Source organism: Arachis ipaensis, chromosome B05 (genome assembly GCF_000816755.2).
Source record: "Arachis ipaensis cultivar K30076 chromosome B05, Araip1.1, whole genome shotgun sequence".
NCBI lineage: Eukaryota > Viridiplantae > Streptophyta > Magnoliopsida > Fabales > Fabaceae > Arachis > Arachis ipaensis.
In genome coordinates, this window is record NC_029789.2 from 5220930 (window position 1) to 5238390 (window position 17461).

At 35.2% G+C, this 17461-nt stretch overlaps 2 protein-coding genes across 2 annotated transcripts in view; one reads left to right on the forward strand and one right to left on the reverse strand.

Moving 5' to 3' along the window:
* On the forward strand, nucleotides 1-8390 carry LOC107642620 (lon protease homolog 2, peroxisomal). Its single transcript, XM_016346029.2, has 16 exons — nucleotides 1-406; nucleotides 746-858; nucleotides 958-1060; nucleotides 1304-1473; nucleotides 2060-2151; nucleotides 2457-2636; nucleotides 2721-2804; nucleotides 3523-3888; nucleotides 3980-4186; nucleotides 4689-4819; nucleotides 5255-5468; nucleotides 5981-6283; nucleotides 6496-6690; nucleotides 7153-7398; nucleotides 7550-7651; nucleotides 7947-8390. The coding sequence occupies exons 1-16, from the start codon at nucleotides 300-302 to the stop codon at nucleotides 8028-8030; spliced, it is 2697 nt and encodes an 898-aa protein (XP_016201515.1). The 5' UTR covers nucleotides 1-299; the 3' UTR covers nucleotides 8031-8390.
* LOC107642619 overlaps nucleotides 11659-17461 on the reverse strand; it is a gene marked incomplete in the record, with an annotated part of 16117 nt that continues 10314 nt past the window's right edge. Inside the window, 10 exon segments of the mRNA XM_016346028.2 lie at nucleotides 11659-12326; nucleotides 13224-13309; nucleotides 13700-13939; nucleotides 14018-14222; nucleotides 14884-15167; nucleotides 15254-15442; nucleotides 16135-16369; nucleotides 16847-16971; nucleotides 17038-17300; nucleotides 17384-17461. Of these exon segments, the coding sequence (XP_016201514.1) occupies nucleotides 12167-12326; nucleotides 13224-13309; nucleotides 13700-13939; nucleotides 14018-14222; nucleotides 14884-15167; nucleotides 15254-15442; nucleotides 16135-16369; nucleotides 16847-16971; nucleotides 17038-17300; nucleotides 17384-17461 (1865 nt within the window).

The window sequence follows — 17461 nt, forward strand, 5'->3', positions numbered from 1 at the left end:
TTGAGCACATTCATAAACACACAGACTGCCAAAATTACAGTAAAAACGAAAGGTCCCAATTTGGATGCGACTTCCTCACACACTGAAAGCTAAGCGCCTAAGCCAATAAAAACCAAACCAACGAAACATACCTTACTCACTTCTCAGCTCTGACACAACCCAACCGTACGCCACATCCCATCTCATTCCTTTCTTTAGTTTCTTCCTTTCATTCGATTCACTTTTTCAGTTTTTCTCTTTTCACTTTTTCAATTATTTCGCTCCTTTTTTATTTGTTTTCCTCAGAAGACGAAACGAACATGGCGGAATCGGTGGAGCTTCCGAGCCGGTTGGCAATCCTTCCTTTCAGGAACAAGGTGCTGCTTCCCGGCGCCATCATCAGAATCCGCTGCACTTCTCCAACCAGGTTGGTTCCTCTACCACTTCAGCTCCCTCACATTCATTTCTTTGGTCGCTGAGAAAAATAAAATGAAATTTATGTGATTTAATCGTATTTTGATTCTCCGAGCTCAAAAATCCTTTCTGTGATTTTGCACTACTTAGTCTGTTTCATTAGGTAACTTGTGATGTTAAAACCTTGTGCGGAGTTTCCCCTCGCGCTTTTTAGTTGATGTAACCATTGTGTTGTGGATGGACTCTGCTAACTACTGCAATGCGTTTACCTGTGCCTATATGTTATAGTTGCCGAGTTAAACTTTTTCACTATATGGCGTGCATGTGGATGTGTTCTTGATTGAATATGCAGTGTGAAGCTGGTGGAACAAGAGCTTTGGCAGCGAGAAGAGAAGGGGATGATTGGCATCTTGCCAGTTCGTGATGCTGCTGAAGTTAAGCCAGTGGGTCCCACTATGTCTCAAGGTGATACATTGATTAGTAGTTTTCTTTTTTCCATTTCTTTTAAAGGAAAAAGGAGCATATTGTCATAATGGTTTTGTTTACTTTCTCTTGTAATCGTAGGTCTTGATTCTCTAGATCAAAGCTCAAAACTTCAAGGTGGTTCATCTGATTCTCATAAACTTGATACAAAAAATCAGAATGATGTTGTTCATTGGCATAACAGGTATATCTCAAATGAGTATCTACTATATAACATATATATTCAGACCATATGTAAAATATTTTCATTTGATTGATTTGATTAAGTTTGTTGACTTTTTCCTGTTAAATTAATTGTTCATATTTTATATTTGTACCTTAATTTGGTCATGTTACTAGTATGGTCTAAAATAGTAACTTATATCATGGAATTATGAGAAATTAAATCTTCAGATTGAGGTGAATTTTAATAGACCTTCAATTCCAGGGGGGTAGCTGCTCGAGCATTACACTTGTCAAGGGGAGTGGAGAAACCAAGTGGGAGGGTCACGTATATAGTTGTTCTTGAAGGTTTGTGCAGATTCAGCGTCCAAGAACTAAGCACAAGAGGGACATACCATACTGCAAGGATCTCCTCGCTTGAGATGACTAAGACTGGTAAACTATTCTTCCCCGTCGCTTAACATCAGCTACTACACAGGAAATGGATATTTTATGCTCAGGATATTGCTTTCAGACTTTGTTCTCTTGATGTGTCTTTTTCTCATTTCATCTTTGTAGCCATTTAAATCACTAGCATTCAGATAATAATTATAATTATAATATTATGTAAAAGATAAATACATGTAACAATATGTTCCACCCAAGGATATCACCATGAAAAATTGCACTACCGGATGTAAACATTCTAAATTATGGTTTTGTTTTCTTACTATGAACACATAGATCATTGAAGCATGTTGAATATTGAACAAGTAACTGGTATTGGAAAAATATGATAGTGGTAGCATGGGTAGGCTATATGTGTCATGGCGAATTGGTTAAAAATTTGATTATTCTTTTTGTATATAGTATTATAGTTGTTGTAGCTATCACCTAATGTTCTCTTTGTTTTCCCTTACCTATATTGATTTGTAAGGGAAAAATGAAAAGAACTTTGAACTTTTTTTATTATTATTATTAGTATAACTCCTTTGGTTCATTATCTTTGAAGAAACTGAGTTGCCTCCATTTTCTAATGTAGAGATGGAACAGGTGGAGCAAGACCCTGATTTCATAATGCTGTCTCGCCAATTTAAAGCGACTGCCATGGAGCTTATTTCTCTTCTAGAGCAGGTAGAAATTTGTAATCCAATAATAAATGGCAACATTGACTAAAGCATGGAAGACTGTTTAGCATTGATCTTTGAAAAGTTCTAGCTTTCAGTTAAGATCATTATATATTTCTAATCCATGATTGCATAAAGTATTTCTTGAATATATAAAATGGAATCTCTGGATCTAGATTAGGATAGCTTGTAAATAATATAACTTGTTACTTGACTATTGTATCTTAGCTATGTTCTCTCGAGGATATTCTGTGCCTGTTCTGTTTCAATGTCAGATTAGCATTACTTGCTTATATGTATGCTTGTTTATAGAAACAAAAAACTGGTGGAAGGACAAAGGTTCTTTTGGAGACTGTCCCAGTTCACAAGTTGGCTGATATATTTGTTGCTAGCTTTGAGATAAGCTTTGAAGAACAACTCTCTATGTTGGATTCAGTTGATCCTAAAGTGAGGCTTTCAAAAGCAACTGAATTAGTTGATAGGCACTTACAAGTAAGTTACAGGATATATGATGCTTCATATGGATTTGATTTTCCATTGTTTGTCTTTCATTCGGCTTTTGTTCATTGCCAACAGTCTATCCGTGTAGCAGAGAAAATTTCACAAAAGGTTGAAGGACAACTGTCAAAATCTCAAAAGGAATTTCTTCTGCGTCAACAGGTTAGCTTTCTCACATCATATCCTAAATACATGGTAAATGCAAGGGTACAGGTGAAATACTGAAAGGGATTTATACCATAACAAAATTAAATTAAATTAAATCTTTCAAGCTAGAAGCTTCCAATGACAATGACTTCTACGGTGTAAGAGATTTATTCATGTGTAGGAGCTAGTGATACAGGCTATAGCTGGCTGTGAATGGCAGTTTGTGAAAACTTTTAGTGCCTCTATTATCACGTTGTTTAGGCAATCAGCATGTCTTATAGTTTGCTCAAATGGTGATTTTTGTACCTTTTGTTCCTCTCTGTAGAAAATATTAAGTGGAAATATAGGGAGATAGAAAGAGAGTATATCAATACTATAAGTCCGTAGCTTGTTAATAAATATAAATTATTAAACGAAGTTACATGTAACAAAGCTCGTTAATCGTTATACTAAGGCAATGACTTATCGGTTAGAAGCATAACAATTGTTGTCCTCTAAGGCTGCTAGCTGTAGTTTTTTAGATGATATCGGAATAGCTTTGCCCCCAAGGACTTGGGCGTGTTTGCTTTCTTCTGGCAGTAATTTGATGCAAATGGTGATATATTATTGCCAAGGACTTAAGTCTTTGCTTTTGGTTGATGTTGTCACAATGAAGTATTTTTTGTCTCTATAGTCTTGTTTGAGCTTTTATCTGATTGAACTGCTCTATGCTTTTTTGTAATATACATTTTAGATGAGGGCTATAAAAGAGGAACTTGGTGATGATGATGATGATGAGGATGACGGAATTTCTCACTATAAATTTCAATTTCAAAAAACTCTAGGATCACCATGGTCCAAGTATTCTAAAATTTTATGTAGAAAGTCAATTGACTTTAATGTGATGTTATCCCTCAGGAGACTTAAAAAAATGCAGCCCCAGCAACCTGGGTATAGCAGTTCACGGGCTTATCTGGAACTTCTTGCTGATCTGCCATGGCAGAAGGCCAGCAAAGAAATTGAACTTGACTTGAGAGCAGCACAGGAGCGCCTGGACAGAGATCATTATGGTTTAGTGAAGGTCAAGCAACGGATAATTGAGTACTTGGCTGTTCGCAAGGTGCTTTGTTACTCATCCCACCTATAAATAGCTAGTATTCTGTTGCACGGTGCAGTATAATGTATATCTGATTTAAATATTTACATTGCAGCTTAAGCCAGATGCAAGGGGCCCTGTATTGTGCTTTGTTGGACCGCCAGGTGTTGGGAAAACATCATTGGCATCTTCTATTGCTTCAGCTTTGGGCAGAAAATTTGTGCGCATATCCCTTGGTGGTGTCAAGGATGAAGCTGATATTAGAGGACACAGGAGAACATACATTGGAAGCATGCCTGGGAGGCTCATAGATGGACTAAAGGTTCACAATTCAACTTGAATATTGAATATAGTATCTGATTTGTGTTGTATGGTATTTGCAATGCTTGGAGTAAGCCATTGATGGCTAGAGGTTTTATAATACACAATGCCTGCAAGAGCTTATATGCTTTTGGCCATTTGCTTTTTGGACTCTCCTCTCTGTATTTTCTCTTTAATCCTGGAAAATGTTTTCTTTAAGGAGAGGGAGGCCACTAAGGCTGGAAGTTCATTCAAAATGTAGAGAAACATAAATTTGGAAATGTTCATTGAGAGCTTAAGAAGTAGTTTCAACTTGATTTCATGTGGCTAAGTTAATTTATCCTTTCGTGATCGTATGATGTGAGGTTATTTTGAAAAAGCTGCATGTTTATTTTTCTTCATGTACACATATAAGATACATTTTTAAAGTATAAAATTGGGCCAAAATAGATAAAATTTATCAAATACTATAATTTCTTTTTCCCCTTAGGAATCTCATACTGCTTTTGACATCTGACCTTTAGAGAGTAGCTGTCTGCAATCCTGTCATGCTGCTCGACGAAATTGACAAGACTGGTTCTGATATTCGTGGAGATCCAGCTTCAGCATTGCTAGAAGTTCTTGATCCAGAACAAAATAAAACATTCAATGATCAGTATCCTATAATCTTCATTATATCTTCCCTCTCTTAGTAGTAAGTTTTGCCAATTCATGTAGAAAATCTTTCTCTGGTGGAGAATGGTTTCAGAGTTTTCTTCTTAGTTTTAAATGATGCAGTATCAGTTATCCATTTCCAGATTGGGTTAAATTTTTTTTCTATCTTTCCATTTCCACCGTTACTGGAAAAAAAATCTGTAAGATTAAAATTATTTTTGTAATTGATTATAAGAAAAATAGCCCGCTTTTTTTTTATTTTGTATCAGCTGTGAAATTCAATTCATCAAGGATGATTCAGCAATTTTGTATGGGAATTATTATTAGTGTCTTTTATATCCTGAGAACAAGTTAATTTCTGTTGTCATAACTATCTTTTATTGCACAATGCAACTAAATATATAAATAATCCAAAGTTGTTCCTTAAGTGAGATAGCTATTTGAATGTTCCATTTGATCTTTCCAAGGTAATATTTGTGGCTACAGCAAATAGGGCACAGCCGATTCCACCACCTCTCCTTGACAGGATGGAGGTCATTGAGCTTCCTGGATATACAGCTGAGGAAAAGCTAAGCATAGCCATGCGACATTTGATTCCTAGAGTTTTGGAACAGCATGGGTTGAGTTCTGAATTTCTTCAAATTCCAGAGGTATGTTTTGACGTAAATGAAATTCTTGAAACAGTGAGAAAAGGGGTTCTCATTCACTGGAAGTACATATATTTTCAGTGCCATCAAAAAAAGAAAGAATAAAAGAAAGAAATAAAAACCATCAAACGAATAAATTTTCTTTTACCATGTTCCGAAGAGAAGGGGCACAGGAAAAATGAGACCTGACACTTCACCTGGGTTTAAATGGTAATATGATGTTCAAAATCCAAAATAATATTATTGTGTCCATTCAATCACTCCTTCCCAAGTGTGCATAATAGTGGAAACTTAGCTATATTTTTTAATGTCATCATACATTTTCTTAATTGAGCACTGGAAGTATATCTTTAGTAGTCCCAAGGGGCTGCATTCTTTGCTTTCACATTGTCTACTAAACAAACACAATGGAGCTAACAAAAATATGCTGCATGTTGTAAAGAGATACTCTATACAGTTTATCTATGAAAGCAATTTTGTTATATAGGATGCTGATCAGCATTATTTTAATGAAGGGGATGGTCAAGCTTGTTATTCATAGATATACTAGGGAAGCTGGTGTACGAAATTTGGAAAGGAATCTCGCTTCCCTTGCTCGTGCTGCTGCTGTAAGAGTAGCAGAGCAAGAACAGTTTGTCCCACTAAACAAAGGGATGGAGGGACTAGCTACACCACTTCTGGAAAACAGACTTGCTGATGGTGCTGAAGTTGAAATGGAAGTTATACCAATGGGTGTCAACAATCAAGACATTTCAAACACATTCAGGATCACCTCTCCGTTGGTTGTTGATGAAGCCATGCTTGAAAAAGTGCTTGGGGTAAATGAAATGAATTTAAGTCCCTACATTTTTGGCATATGATTTGTTTGCTTCTCTAAATGTGGTACTATGTTGTACTGCATTTTAGAGTGTGGCTCTAATATATTACGTGAACGGGAGCTTTGTATGTGATGTCCTCTTGAAAGGGATCTTATATATGTAATATGCTTAAAGGTGTGTTGCGCCTAATATGCTGATGTCATCAATTGCAGCCTCCAAAGTTTGATGGAAGAGAGGCCGAACAACGTGTGGCAACCCCTGGGGTATCTGTGGGGCTAGTTTGGACTAGTTTTGGTGGAGAAGTTCAGTTTGTGGAGGCTACAGCAATGGTGGGGAAGGGTGAATTGCACCTGACTGGACAACTTGGTGATGTCATCAAAGAATCTGCTCAGATTGCTTTAACATGGGTAATTGTCTATGTCTAATTGATTTTTAGCTCACTTTTCTCATGAATGTGTTTGTTCCTCCTAAATTTTCTCAAATAATGTGTCATGTTTCATGTATTCATAAGCCTTTACATAACTAGATAGGGCTGTAAGAGAATTGGCTCTTAACTGTTATAGGAGTCTCCATGACTTAGCAATTTAAAGTGAGATCCAAGCTACCCTTATTCTTGAAACAGAAGTTGAACCGTAGGTTGAAACCTAAGGATTAAGTGTGTTACTAACAAAAATTCTTGAAAGCATTGAATTGTTCCTCCAACAGTTAGGAATAACATTTTCTTCAATATTTTAGACTGAATTTTGGTCAAGTCAATTCCAGTATGCATGATGCACCTGTTAACACCAAGTGCCACTTCACTATTATTATACATGTCATAATTTAAGGTTCACTACTTGTTTCATTGATTATTAAGGATTTATTTATAGGTAAGAACAAGAGCAGCTGATCTTAGGCTGGCTGCCACAGAAGGCATTAATCTGTTGGAGGGCCGCGATGTACATATACATTTTCCTGCTGGTGCTGTACCTAAAGACGGGCCTTCAGCTGGTGTGACTTTGGTCACAGCATTGGTATCACTTTTCAGCCGGAAAAGAATGAGATCAGATACTGCTATGACAGGGGAAATGACATTAAGGGGTCTCGTACTACCTGTTGGTGGTATCAAGGATAAGGTACATTTACTTGTGTCCTCATGACAAGTGTAAACTTTATGAAATATGTTACTGGTAATGTATAGCGGTAGGTGCAAATACGTGATTTATTCTGCGTTCATCTTTAATGCTACAAAATTTTATTATTAGTGATTCCTTAATTTTTTCACAGATATTAGCTGCACATCGGTATGGTATTAGGAGAGTCATCCTACCTGAGAAGAACTTGAAGGACTTGGCTGAAGTACCATCCTCGGTGCTGAACAACTTGGAGGTAAGTTTGTTTCTACATTTTTGTTCAGCAAGTCTGGGCAATTTTATAGTTGATGTCAAAATCCGTGTATCCAATCTGACACTTAATAGTGGACAGAAAGAGTAACTAGTATTAAGGTATATACACGTATTTGGTGTTAAAAAATTTTCTCCTTTTTGGACTTGAATACATTCTCAGATAGCATAGGCCATGTGCATATTTTTGTATTCAACTATCATGCTTCACGAGGTCCTTAATGACTTCCATATCACTGAAACGAATCATTCATAGTTTCCTTTCTGAACTTTCTGAACAGATACATCTTGCAAAGCGAATGGAAGATGTGTTAGAGCAAGCTTTTGAGGGCGGGTGCCCTTGGAGGCAGCACTCAAAATTGTGACAGTATTATCCCTAAGACGTTGACTAGCACGTCCTACATTCAACCATTTGGTCCCACCATGATCTCTATGCATTGTCGTTAATATTGCGGCATTGGAGACCGCTCATTTAAATCTATTACGGTGGACGGTGATCGTGTTTGAGCAAAACTTGAGTAAGACACGGCTTGGAAAAGAGCTGCATATTACAGAGACTGACCCCATTTACTGTCGGTGCTCTTTTGTAACTTGTAAGTACATTTTTCTTTTCTGCGTTCGACCCGCAGTTAACCCACTCCCTTTTCATTCCCACTTTATTCTGTAAATTTTGTTGTATCAATGTAATTTTTATTGTGCTTAATCTATTCAGTTTTTTTCACCAACCAATGGAGCACTTCTGTATTCTCTCTCTCAGTCAGTTGGTTCTATTGTCGCTTTTATGTATAACTAGAATCGGACCTACATGTTACAGAAATCAAATAAACTATGAAAATGCCTAATAAATATTGTAGGTTCGTATGAAAACAAATTATACGATATCCTCAATTTCTCACTATGATTTTTTTATAGAAATTATTTTCTTGTCTAGCTTTTAAAGTTATTTTGACTAGAATAATTGAAAGATAGAGAAAGCATCCATCTATATGGTCAACTTTTTTTGGTTCGGAATCTATATTATTCGACTTTAGTTTGCACAAGAATAGTCAAATGGTGGCAACTCAAAAATGTCTTCATGTGAGACGTAATTGCGTTCGTCAACTGCTTCCCGTATTGTTCTTTTGAATGGGAGCGGCTCTATTTTCATAATGCTGAGACGTTAAAACTTAAAAGAGTAAAATATTGTTTTTGTCTCTAACGTTTGGGGTAAGTTTTAAAGTTATCTCTAACGTTTCAATCGTCTTATTTAAGTTCCTAACGTTTTAAAATTGACTCAATTGTCCTGCCATTAGGGATCTGTTAACAGAATTAATGGTGGGACGAAATTGAAACGATTTTGAAATGTTAGGGACTTAAATAGGACGAAAATGTTAGGGACAAAAATGATACATAGAAATAAATTTTAATTTTATCCTTTAATAATATCAATTTTTTACTATACATAATATTCAATTATTTTTTAATCATCTAAGTAAATTACACTTAATCATATTACTTTTATTTTAAATAAGAAGCTTCTAATTAACTAGCAAAGAAGCAATTTTTATTCAAAATTTGAATTAAGCCTAAATTACAGGACGTGCTATATGCAGGAGCAGTTATCAACATAGAGCGTTAAAATTTGAGTAAAACAGCTATCTATTTAACTTTTGAAATTCACAAGAGGTGCAGACAGTGGCGGAACTTGAAATAAACTTTTGGGGGGCCAGATAGAAGATAATTGTTAAGATGTTTTTGATATGGACTCCATTTAAGATAAGTTCGCCTAACCTCATCTCTCTAATTTGGGTGATATTGCCAAATTTAAAACCGTTTTTCAGTGTCTCGTTCAAAAGAATTAAAGTCAAACTCATCAGATCTTTGAACTTTTGAAGGTTGTATCTCACTTTCTTCGTGATTCATTAAAGTATAAAAACTATCCACAAGTGTTGATTTTGTAAAGGGTAATGCTAGGTAACCAATAATTTTTTTAAACAATATGAACAACCACCAATCAAATTAAAACACACTACACCTCTAAATTAACCACCTAAATCTTAATATTAGAATAATAATCATCCGCACACCTAGTGAAATGAACATCTGATCTATCCATTGTTCACATTGTTTAGTATTTTCATTGTCTACCTATACTTTTCCTATTATAAAAATTATATGTTCTCCTTCTTGAATATTAGCCTTCCTCTTAAAAATGCATCAATTCTTTGATTTTTCATGATTATTTTATATAAAAATTTGAATATATATCCTGTAAAATATGTAAAAAAGAAATTAGAAGGATAAATATTAAAATTTATAATATTTATTGATTTTTTTATCAATTTATACAAATACAATAATATCAATACTTATTGAATATTCTAATATTTTTTATCATTAAAAAATTAAATTAAATAAACAGTAAAATATAAAATAATATTAAATTACATAAATAAAAAATACCTAATTTTTTATATTTGAATTCAAAGGTAGATGGAGTGTTGCTTATTGAATAGAGAGCTGCGAAATACAAATACACTCAGTTCAGTCCAAATCTAACAAAGTTTGAATGTTTAAAACTAAAAAACTATTGTGCAATAAAAGCAAGAGATGAAGATTGAATTTTAATATTTTATGTCATAGTAAATTAAAGTATTTGAGCCAACTGAATTATTTTTTATTTTCTGAAAAAGTACTACTAATTTTTTTAACAAAAGTTGGGGGATCATGGCCCCCTTGTCTTAACTAAGCTCCGCCCCTGGGTGCGAGAACAGTTACAAGAAATTCAAATTTTTCGCAAGTGGTGTACAAATGGTAACTGTTAGCTGACATTAGGTTAGTCTATAAATAGAGCTTTAGGAAAATATTGTAATCAGTTCAGTTCTTCTTGGAAAACGCTTAGAAACCCAAAAAACGCTCTCAGCCAGAGTAAAATTGGAAATCTTAAGTAATTCCTCTTGTACTTTGCTTTTTTCCAGTTTTTATTAATAAAATTTCTCTACTTTTACGTCCTTTTCTCTTTTCTCTTTTACGTTCATGTTTCTTCCTTCATCTTCTTTTTAATTTCCTATCACCTTGCATGTTTTCTTTTTATCTTTAATTTTACTTTCGAAACTACAATTGAGACCTTGAGACATCCACAAAAGGAGTCGTTTCTGCTCCTTAAATTAAGATTGTGAAACAAAACTCGAAAATTGTTGATTTATTTGTTGTTAACAATGCAACAAAAATTCGAGTAAAACAACTATGTATAGTAAAAAATTAATATTATTGAAAGATAAAATTAAATTAAAATTTTTTATGTATCGTTTTTGTCCCTAACGTTTTCGTCCTATTTAACTCCCTAACGTTTTAAAATCGTCTCAATTTTGTCCCGCCGTCAATTCTGTTAACGGATCCCTGGACAACATTGAATCAATTTTGAAACGTTAGGGACTTAAATAGGACGATTTAAACATTAGGGACAGCTTTAGGACCCATGAAGCACGGACACTTCGCTGAATTGCCGTGTCCACGTGTCTGACACATTTCGGACACGACACTCACCGACACTCGTCCGACACGCGTGTCTGCTGTGTCCAATCGTGTCTTAATAAAAAATAAAAAATTCTCCTCCGAACACACTTGGACACACCTAAATACCATCACGTATCAACATATCCAGTCTTATTTTTAACATATATTCTTGAAATAAATTTAGATATAGTATATATTATTATTTATTAAAATAAAAAGATATTTTAAATACTTGATATAATTAAAATAAGACATTAAATATACGTATGTGTGTCCCCCGTATCTTATAAAATTTTAAAATGTAAGTATCGGCATGTCCCGTGTCCCGTGTCCGTATCGATGCCGTGCATCATAGTTTAGGACTTACCTCAACAAAAACAATACTTTACTCAACTTAAAAACATCATGATTCAAAACCTTCAATATATAGGAAAAGGGAGCTTTTATCACATCCGCAACCCGAGTGCACGTTAGGATGTCAGGCTTAACAGGAAATGCTATCCAATCACTGTGATCTTTCATACTATACTATTCCGTATAAAACACCAGGAAATGGGAAGAAAAACTGGTTTTAAAAAAAAAAAGGTAAAGAACGACAAAAATGGTAGACAAAAGAAAGGTTAGAGTTTCTCCCCTGGGGTATGAGAAAGAGAACCACTTTATATGCTTCTATGGCATTTAATGGCAAAATTTGCAGGAAGAAAAGAAATAAAAAATGAAAACAACCGAAATTTACAATGAAAAAACTGAGATCTTCAGTATTAACCTCGGAAAAAGCAGCCAATGTGAGGAATCCTACGTGCCTTTGTTGTACTCTGTGGTTTTTTACAATGAAGCAAAGCTACAGAACTGTACTTGATTGATTCTCCTGTACATATCTCTGAATGTATTTACACAGCACGGCTCAGAACCACAACGAAACAAAGCCTCCTTCTGAACCAATGGGTTTGTCAAAAAGCTTAACATCCATGTTCACATTCTAATGCTTCTTTCCTCCTATTTGCTATCATAAACCAGGTTCATGAGCCCAGAAAGCATCTGGATCCGGACAAAAGAGAGAAAAATCTTGGATTTCTGTATTTGCTATGTGCCAATTGACAAAGCGAGCTTGTATTGACTTGAACAGAAAAAGGATGACCGGCAAAAGCCAGCATTTATCATCTTCCCTGCAAGACAATCCATCCAAACTTGAAAACAAGGACCAACATAAAATTTACTAGAAGCAAAGCAGAAAGCCCATCTAAAAGCAGTTTCTCAGAGGAGTAAATAAATGGTTTTATTGAAGTTTTTCTTTTTTCATCACAAAGCCAGTGCCTTATCTGTGATAACTCAAAACTCCATGAACAAAAAATTATGAGGGGCATCCAGCGGTTATTGGCAAGTGGTGGGCTACTGGAAAGAGATAGATAGAAGCTACTGGATGAGACCTTGGGGAATTTGGCATCTCAAATATTGCTCTATGTTGAAATGTCTATAATAGACAATGAAGATGGCACCAATTTACTCAGACCATGCTTACATCAGTACTGCCATAAGGTTTAGTGATCATTGGTCGTCATGCCAGTGCCTAAAGGTTTATCTCAGGATTATGCTTTATCTAATATAACATGTTATTCATTGGAACCTATATAAATTTTGAAATAGCATCCTTGTTTTCCAGAACTCTAGTCTTTTTATGTTAAATGATTATTCATTATGGACATACATGATTTACAACATCACTCTTCTATGTGTATATGTGTGATATTCTAGTTTGCATACAGCTTCAACATATAGAAAATAGAAAATAATTATAATAGATAACACGTGATATATTTCACACACAAAATCATTCCAAGGCTTCCTACAAAGAAACAGTTCAAAGATTGACAGACTCAAACCAGCCATCATGTTCAAATATGAGTTACTGTAAACACGGATTAGAAGATGCTATTATTCTTTAGGGTTGGCTATTTATTGTACTGCCAGAGATAATTTAGATAAAAAAAAAATATAGGTTGTTTGTAATATATGTCACTGTTGAATAAGATCAAATGGTGCCATTAAGAAGTTGGCACCCTTACCTCTTAGTATTCCGTGTATTTGCCTCATCAGGGTGCTGGAAGTGAGAGAATGCATAATGAACAAGGCAACAAACAAAAGCAACTCCCTGCACACACACACACACACACACAAGTTAGATGAAAGCAGGAAATATTTCTAAATGGTTGCACATGAATATTATATCTTGAAAGGCTAAGAATTCAATGTCTAGAATTTTACAACTGTCTTCCCCTCCACCTATCATGTAGTGGTCATTCGGCCTTGCCACCTTGGCTTGGCAATATCATTTTCTTCCCATTTTTATGGGCCACTGCTGTTTTCTTCCTTATTCTCAGTTTCCTTTTTATTTATTTATTTATTTTGTCCCTAGTTGAGGGGGAAGATCATTACATTAGATTGATTAGAGGTTTTGTTTACAAGTGAAGCTTGCTTGCTGCTGTTCACTTATACACATGCAATAGACAGTTTGGCTGAATTGTACAAAGAAAGAACTTACAATATTGGACAGAGAAGTGGCATTCCATAGTGCATATACTCTAGAAAGTGAAGCTCTTCTAGGTTCCTTGCTGAATAAAGCATTCAAACCAGCAGGGAATGGAGAAAGTAGAGACAATGGAAGGATTAGCAAAACAGAAAGAAAAGCTGCAAGAGAAATCCAGTAGAACTGAAGCAACATGAGGAGAGTGACAGAAAGATCTGCTAAAAGCATCAAAGAGATCAGCAGCTGCACAGTGTCCTGATAGAGATACTGAGCATTAGATAACATTCAATTTATAGCTGAACAGTGAGATGAAATGCCAAAAAATTTAACTACCTGACGACCAACAGGTCTAGTGTTGCACAACAGCAAAGAAAGTGGAAATAGGAAGTCCCTTTTGAAGTCTAATGATCTCAAGGTAGCATCATTTATTAGGCCCCCATTAATTCCTCCAGTTATCCTTTTAAGAGATAATGAATTGCTGATGTAGGGCCAACTATGCTGCAGTTGCATCAGATTCTTTCCATGAGCCACATTTTTCCTGCCATGAGTATCCAAATAAGAATCCTTTCTAGCTAATAAACATCTAGAATCTAAAGGCAAACCATTAATACTCGCAGTACCAAACTAACTAGAACATTGTCAAGAAATGACGCAACTATAAAAGCTTAAAGAAAAAAGATATCAACGCTTTTTGCATCCCCGAAATGCCTTCTGCCGAGAGAATTGAACAGTTTTGAAACATTGACAGAGCATAAGCACACAGACATTGTGTTGAATTCAAATATCAATTTAAATTAGCATGGGAGCCAAGCATCAACTCTAAACACTCATTGATACCATAAAAGGATAATGCACCATAAGATTCCAAACTGTTGTGCTACACTTGAGAATAACCACTTAGCACCTTTCTTATCCATCTAATGTTGTCAGGTCATATTCCTAAACACAAGCATTATCTAAACTCTCATTTCTATCACTGACGAAATGACAATGGTGATGACTGATGAACAATATAAGCTTTATGGTTTTGAACAGTAAAATTTCCCATCTTCCTTTGAGTAAGCACCATTATTTAGTTACAGTTGGCATTTACTACTAATAACTCAGCACCAAACTAAATAATTCATCCCGGTGATCTTAATAGGATTGAGTAGAAAAATAAGGGCTGCATACAGCATTAACTTAAGATCATAAATTACCTTATAGCTTCATCAGAACCAACCCAGGTATCAGACTGGTGCAAATCATGTAGGGAATAATCACCTATTGCGACAACAATACCCAGCTGATAGTAACCAGAAGCAGTTGCTTGGAACCATCCTAGCTCAATTTTAACTCCATGGAACTCAAGTTGGGGGTTTGCATGGCTATTTATCCAATCAATAACAGGACCTAGTGCGGTACGAATTGACCCTTGCCTCACTGTCCGTAACTGAGCATTCAGGCCAGCTACCAAGCGATTCCAAACAGTTGCCGGGACATGCTGTGATTATAAAATGTGAGATTCATATATCAGTTACACGCAGAGGTAAATAAAAAACTGAAACAGTAAGATTCAACTCAAGACACCTGGCCAAGGAGGTTGGTCAATAGTGTATCGTTGTGAAGATTATAAGGTGCCATGTAGCTTCCATCCCCACCAAAAATTATGCACATGGGAAATCTCTTTTGTATAATTGATACAATATCTAATCGCTTCTCATCACCACCAAGGAAAAAATCAATGTATGCAACCATTAAATCTGGTGTTCCCCCAACCTGCATCAACGGTCTCTTAAAGACATTAATAAGGACGGAAATTTGAAGCCCACAACTGGAAGGTCATAGATTCCAATACAGTTAGTTATTCATGAAAATAGATGAGTTACACATTAAAGATTCAGATTTATTACATTAACATATATACATGGATCACATTGTTATATATAAATAATATTGTTTTACTTTTGTGAGAAAATAAGGGAGACAATGCAATATGGTAAGCTTGAGAGAACATCACCTGAATTCTCATGATATAGCTATATGAAGTGTTAGCTATATACAACAGTACCTATTACTTCTATGATTCACCTCGTCAAAAACCTACTAGATTATTCCTTCAATATACACTAAAACCCACCAAAGCCCCAACACAAATTCCACGGGCAATGTTCACAACATCAAAGTGATCATCAATCTAACCCCTGAATCCTTTCTATTTCCTCTCACCCCTTATTGTCAGGGACTCCACATATGAACACTCAGTCAGATAATTTATTACAATTGGATATTTTCCACATAAAACTTCCTAATTTGATATGTTTAGGCCTTAAGGGCTTCTGCTTTCTTGGATCTGTCTATTTTGTGTCTTCTCGATGTGAAAAATTGTAACATTAATAAAAGCCACTAAACAGGAACTTCACATAAATTATTCCATGATGTTAAATACTGTGCTAGAGTGCAAATCAAACCTTCATCCCTTTGTACAAAGCTCGTGATCGACAGGAGCGTAGGCATGCATGATCATATTCAGATTTCACATATTCCTGAAGGCGACTAATTTTTACTCTTCGCCGCCAATGTTTCCAGGACCAAGCACAAGGATATGCAATAACTGAAAGTATGCTGTGCACTGATCCCTCCCACCAATCATATGCAGCAACAGAGTTGATCTCATCAATAAATCTATTAAATGCATCTTCATACCTGCATACCAGTTAGGTTAAATCTTAATTTAAATCATAATTATGACATTTTATAATATGATACAAGACTAAATGCTTATGTAATATAAGCTTTTCAAACTAGGGTTCTTCTTTATCTTCTCCTTATATAAAAAATGTTTGATACAGAATTTGTAGTCAGGAGTGTCTCCTGTACATAGACCTTTTTAATCTATATAAAATATTTCATACAAGAAGTTTTTCATGGTAAAATATCAGAACTCCAGAAATACAATGAGCTCAACCTAAATAAAAAGGTATTTACTGAAGATCTACAATTCGAACAAAAAATTAGAATTAAGTGTTTGGTTGATGACAAGAAAAAAAAAATGCAAGAAAAATGTTCATACACTAGCAAAAATACAACTCTACAAGTGATTTGGAATTCATTCATACAACCCGCATACAGAGCAATATGTTATAAAGAATCCATGACAAATGAATATGTAGCTTCTCTTACACAATTTCAATTATAGCATGGGGAGGTGAATAAGGAAGATGCCAAGGTTCTCTGAAAGTATTAGGACCCATGAAGTACATTCTGTGCACATGACTTTGAGTCTCTTCAGCTCTAGCACCACGCACCTAGTTTACAATAACCTCTCCATAAAAAGCTAATTAAACACTGGAATTTTGTTATCAGAATAGTACCTCAGAAAGAGAAAGAAGATACGGAAAACGGTGATGATTATGGTCTATTGAACTTGAACTAGGATATGAACCAGAACCAATCAACTTGATTCTTAAGGTGCTTAGTAGCAGAGCCAGCAGCAACAAAACCAATGATAACATTATTGAAAATGGCCAGGGACCCCCAAAAGTATAAATAAGTTCCTCTAGAGGTGTGTAGCAATTCGGCATTCTGTACTTGTCTGATATACATCTATAGGGACAATCTTTCTGAGTGACTCCCCCTGCAATAAAAAATGATTATCCTAGAAATTTAAGAGATAGCATAGATTTAGGCATCTTAAGGCAAGAAACATATCAAAGATACCTCGTACATATATGTAATTTGCACGATTTGGGAGAAGATCAAGAGGACAGGGAGTGCAAAGAAATTCATCAGAACCAT

What these genes read in the sequence shown, in the direction of transcription:
- LOC107642620 (XM_016346029.2), top strand. Translation starts at nt 300, where the DNA reads ATGGCGGAATCGGTGGAGCTTCCGAGCCGGTTGGCAATCCTTCCTTTC. An exon ending in CGCTGCACTTCTCCAACCAG is followed by an intron (nt 407 to 745) that starts GTTGGTTCCTCT and finishes TTGAATATGCAG; the next exon opens with TGTGAAGCTGGTGGAACAAG. An exon ending in AGTACTTGGCTGTTCGCAAG is followed by an intron (nt 3,889 to 3,979) that starts GTGCTTTGTTAC and finishes TTTACATTGCAG; the next exon opens with CTTAAGCCAGATGCAAGGGG.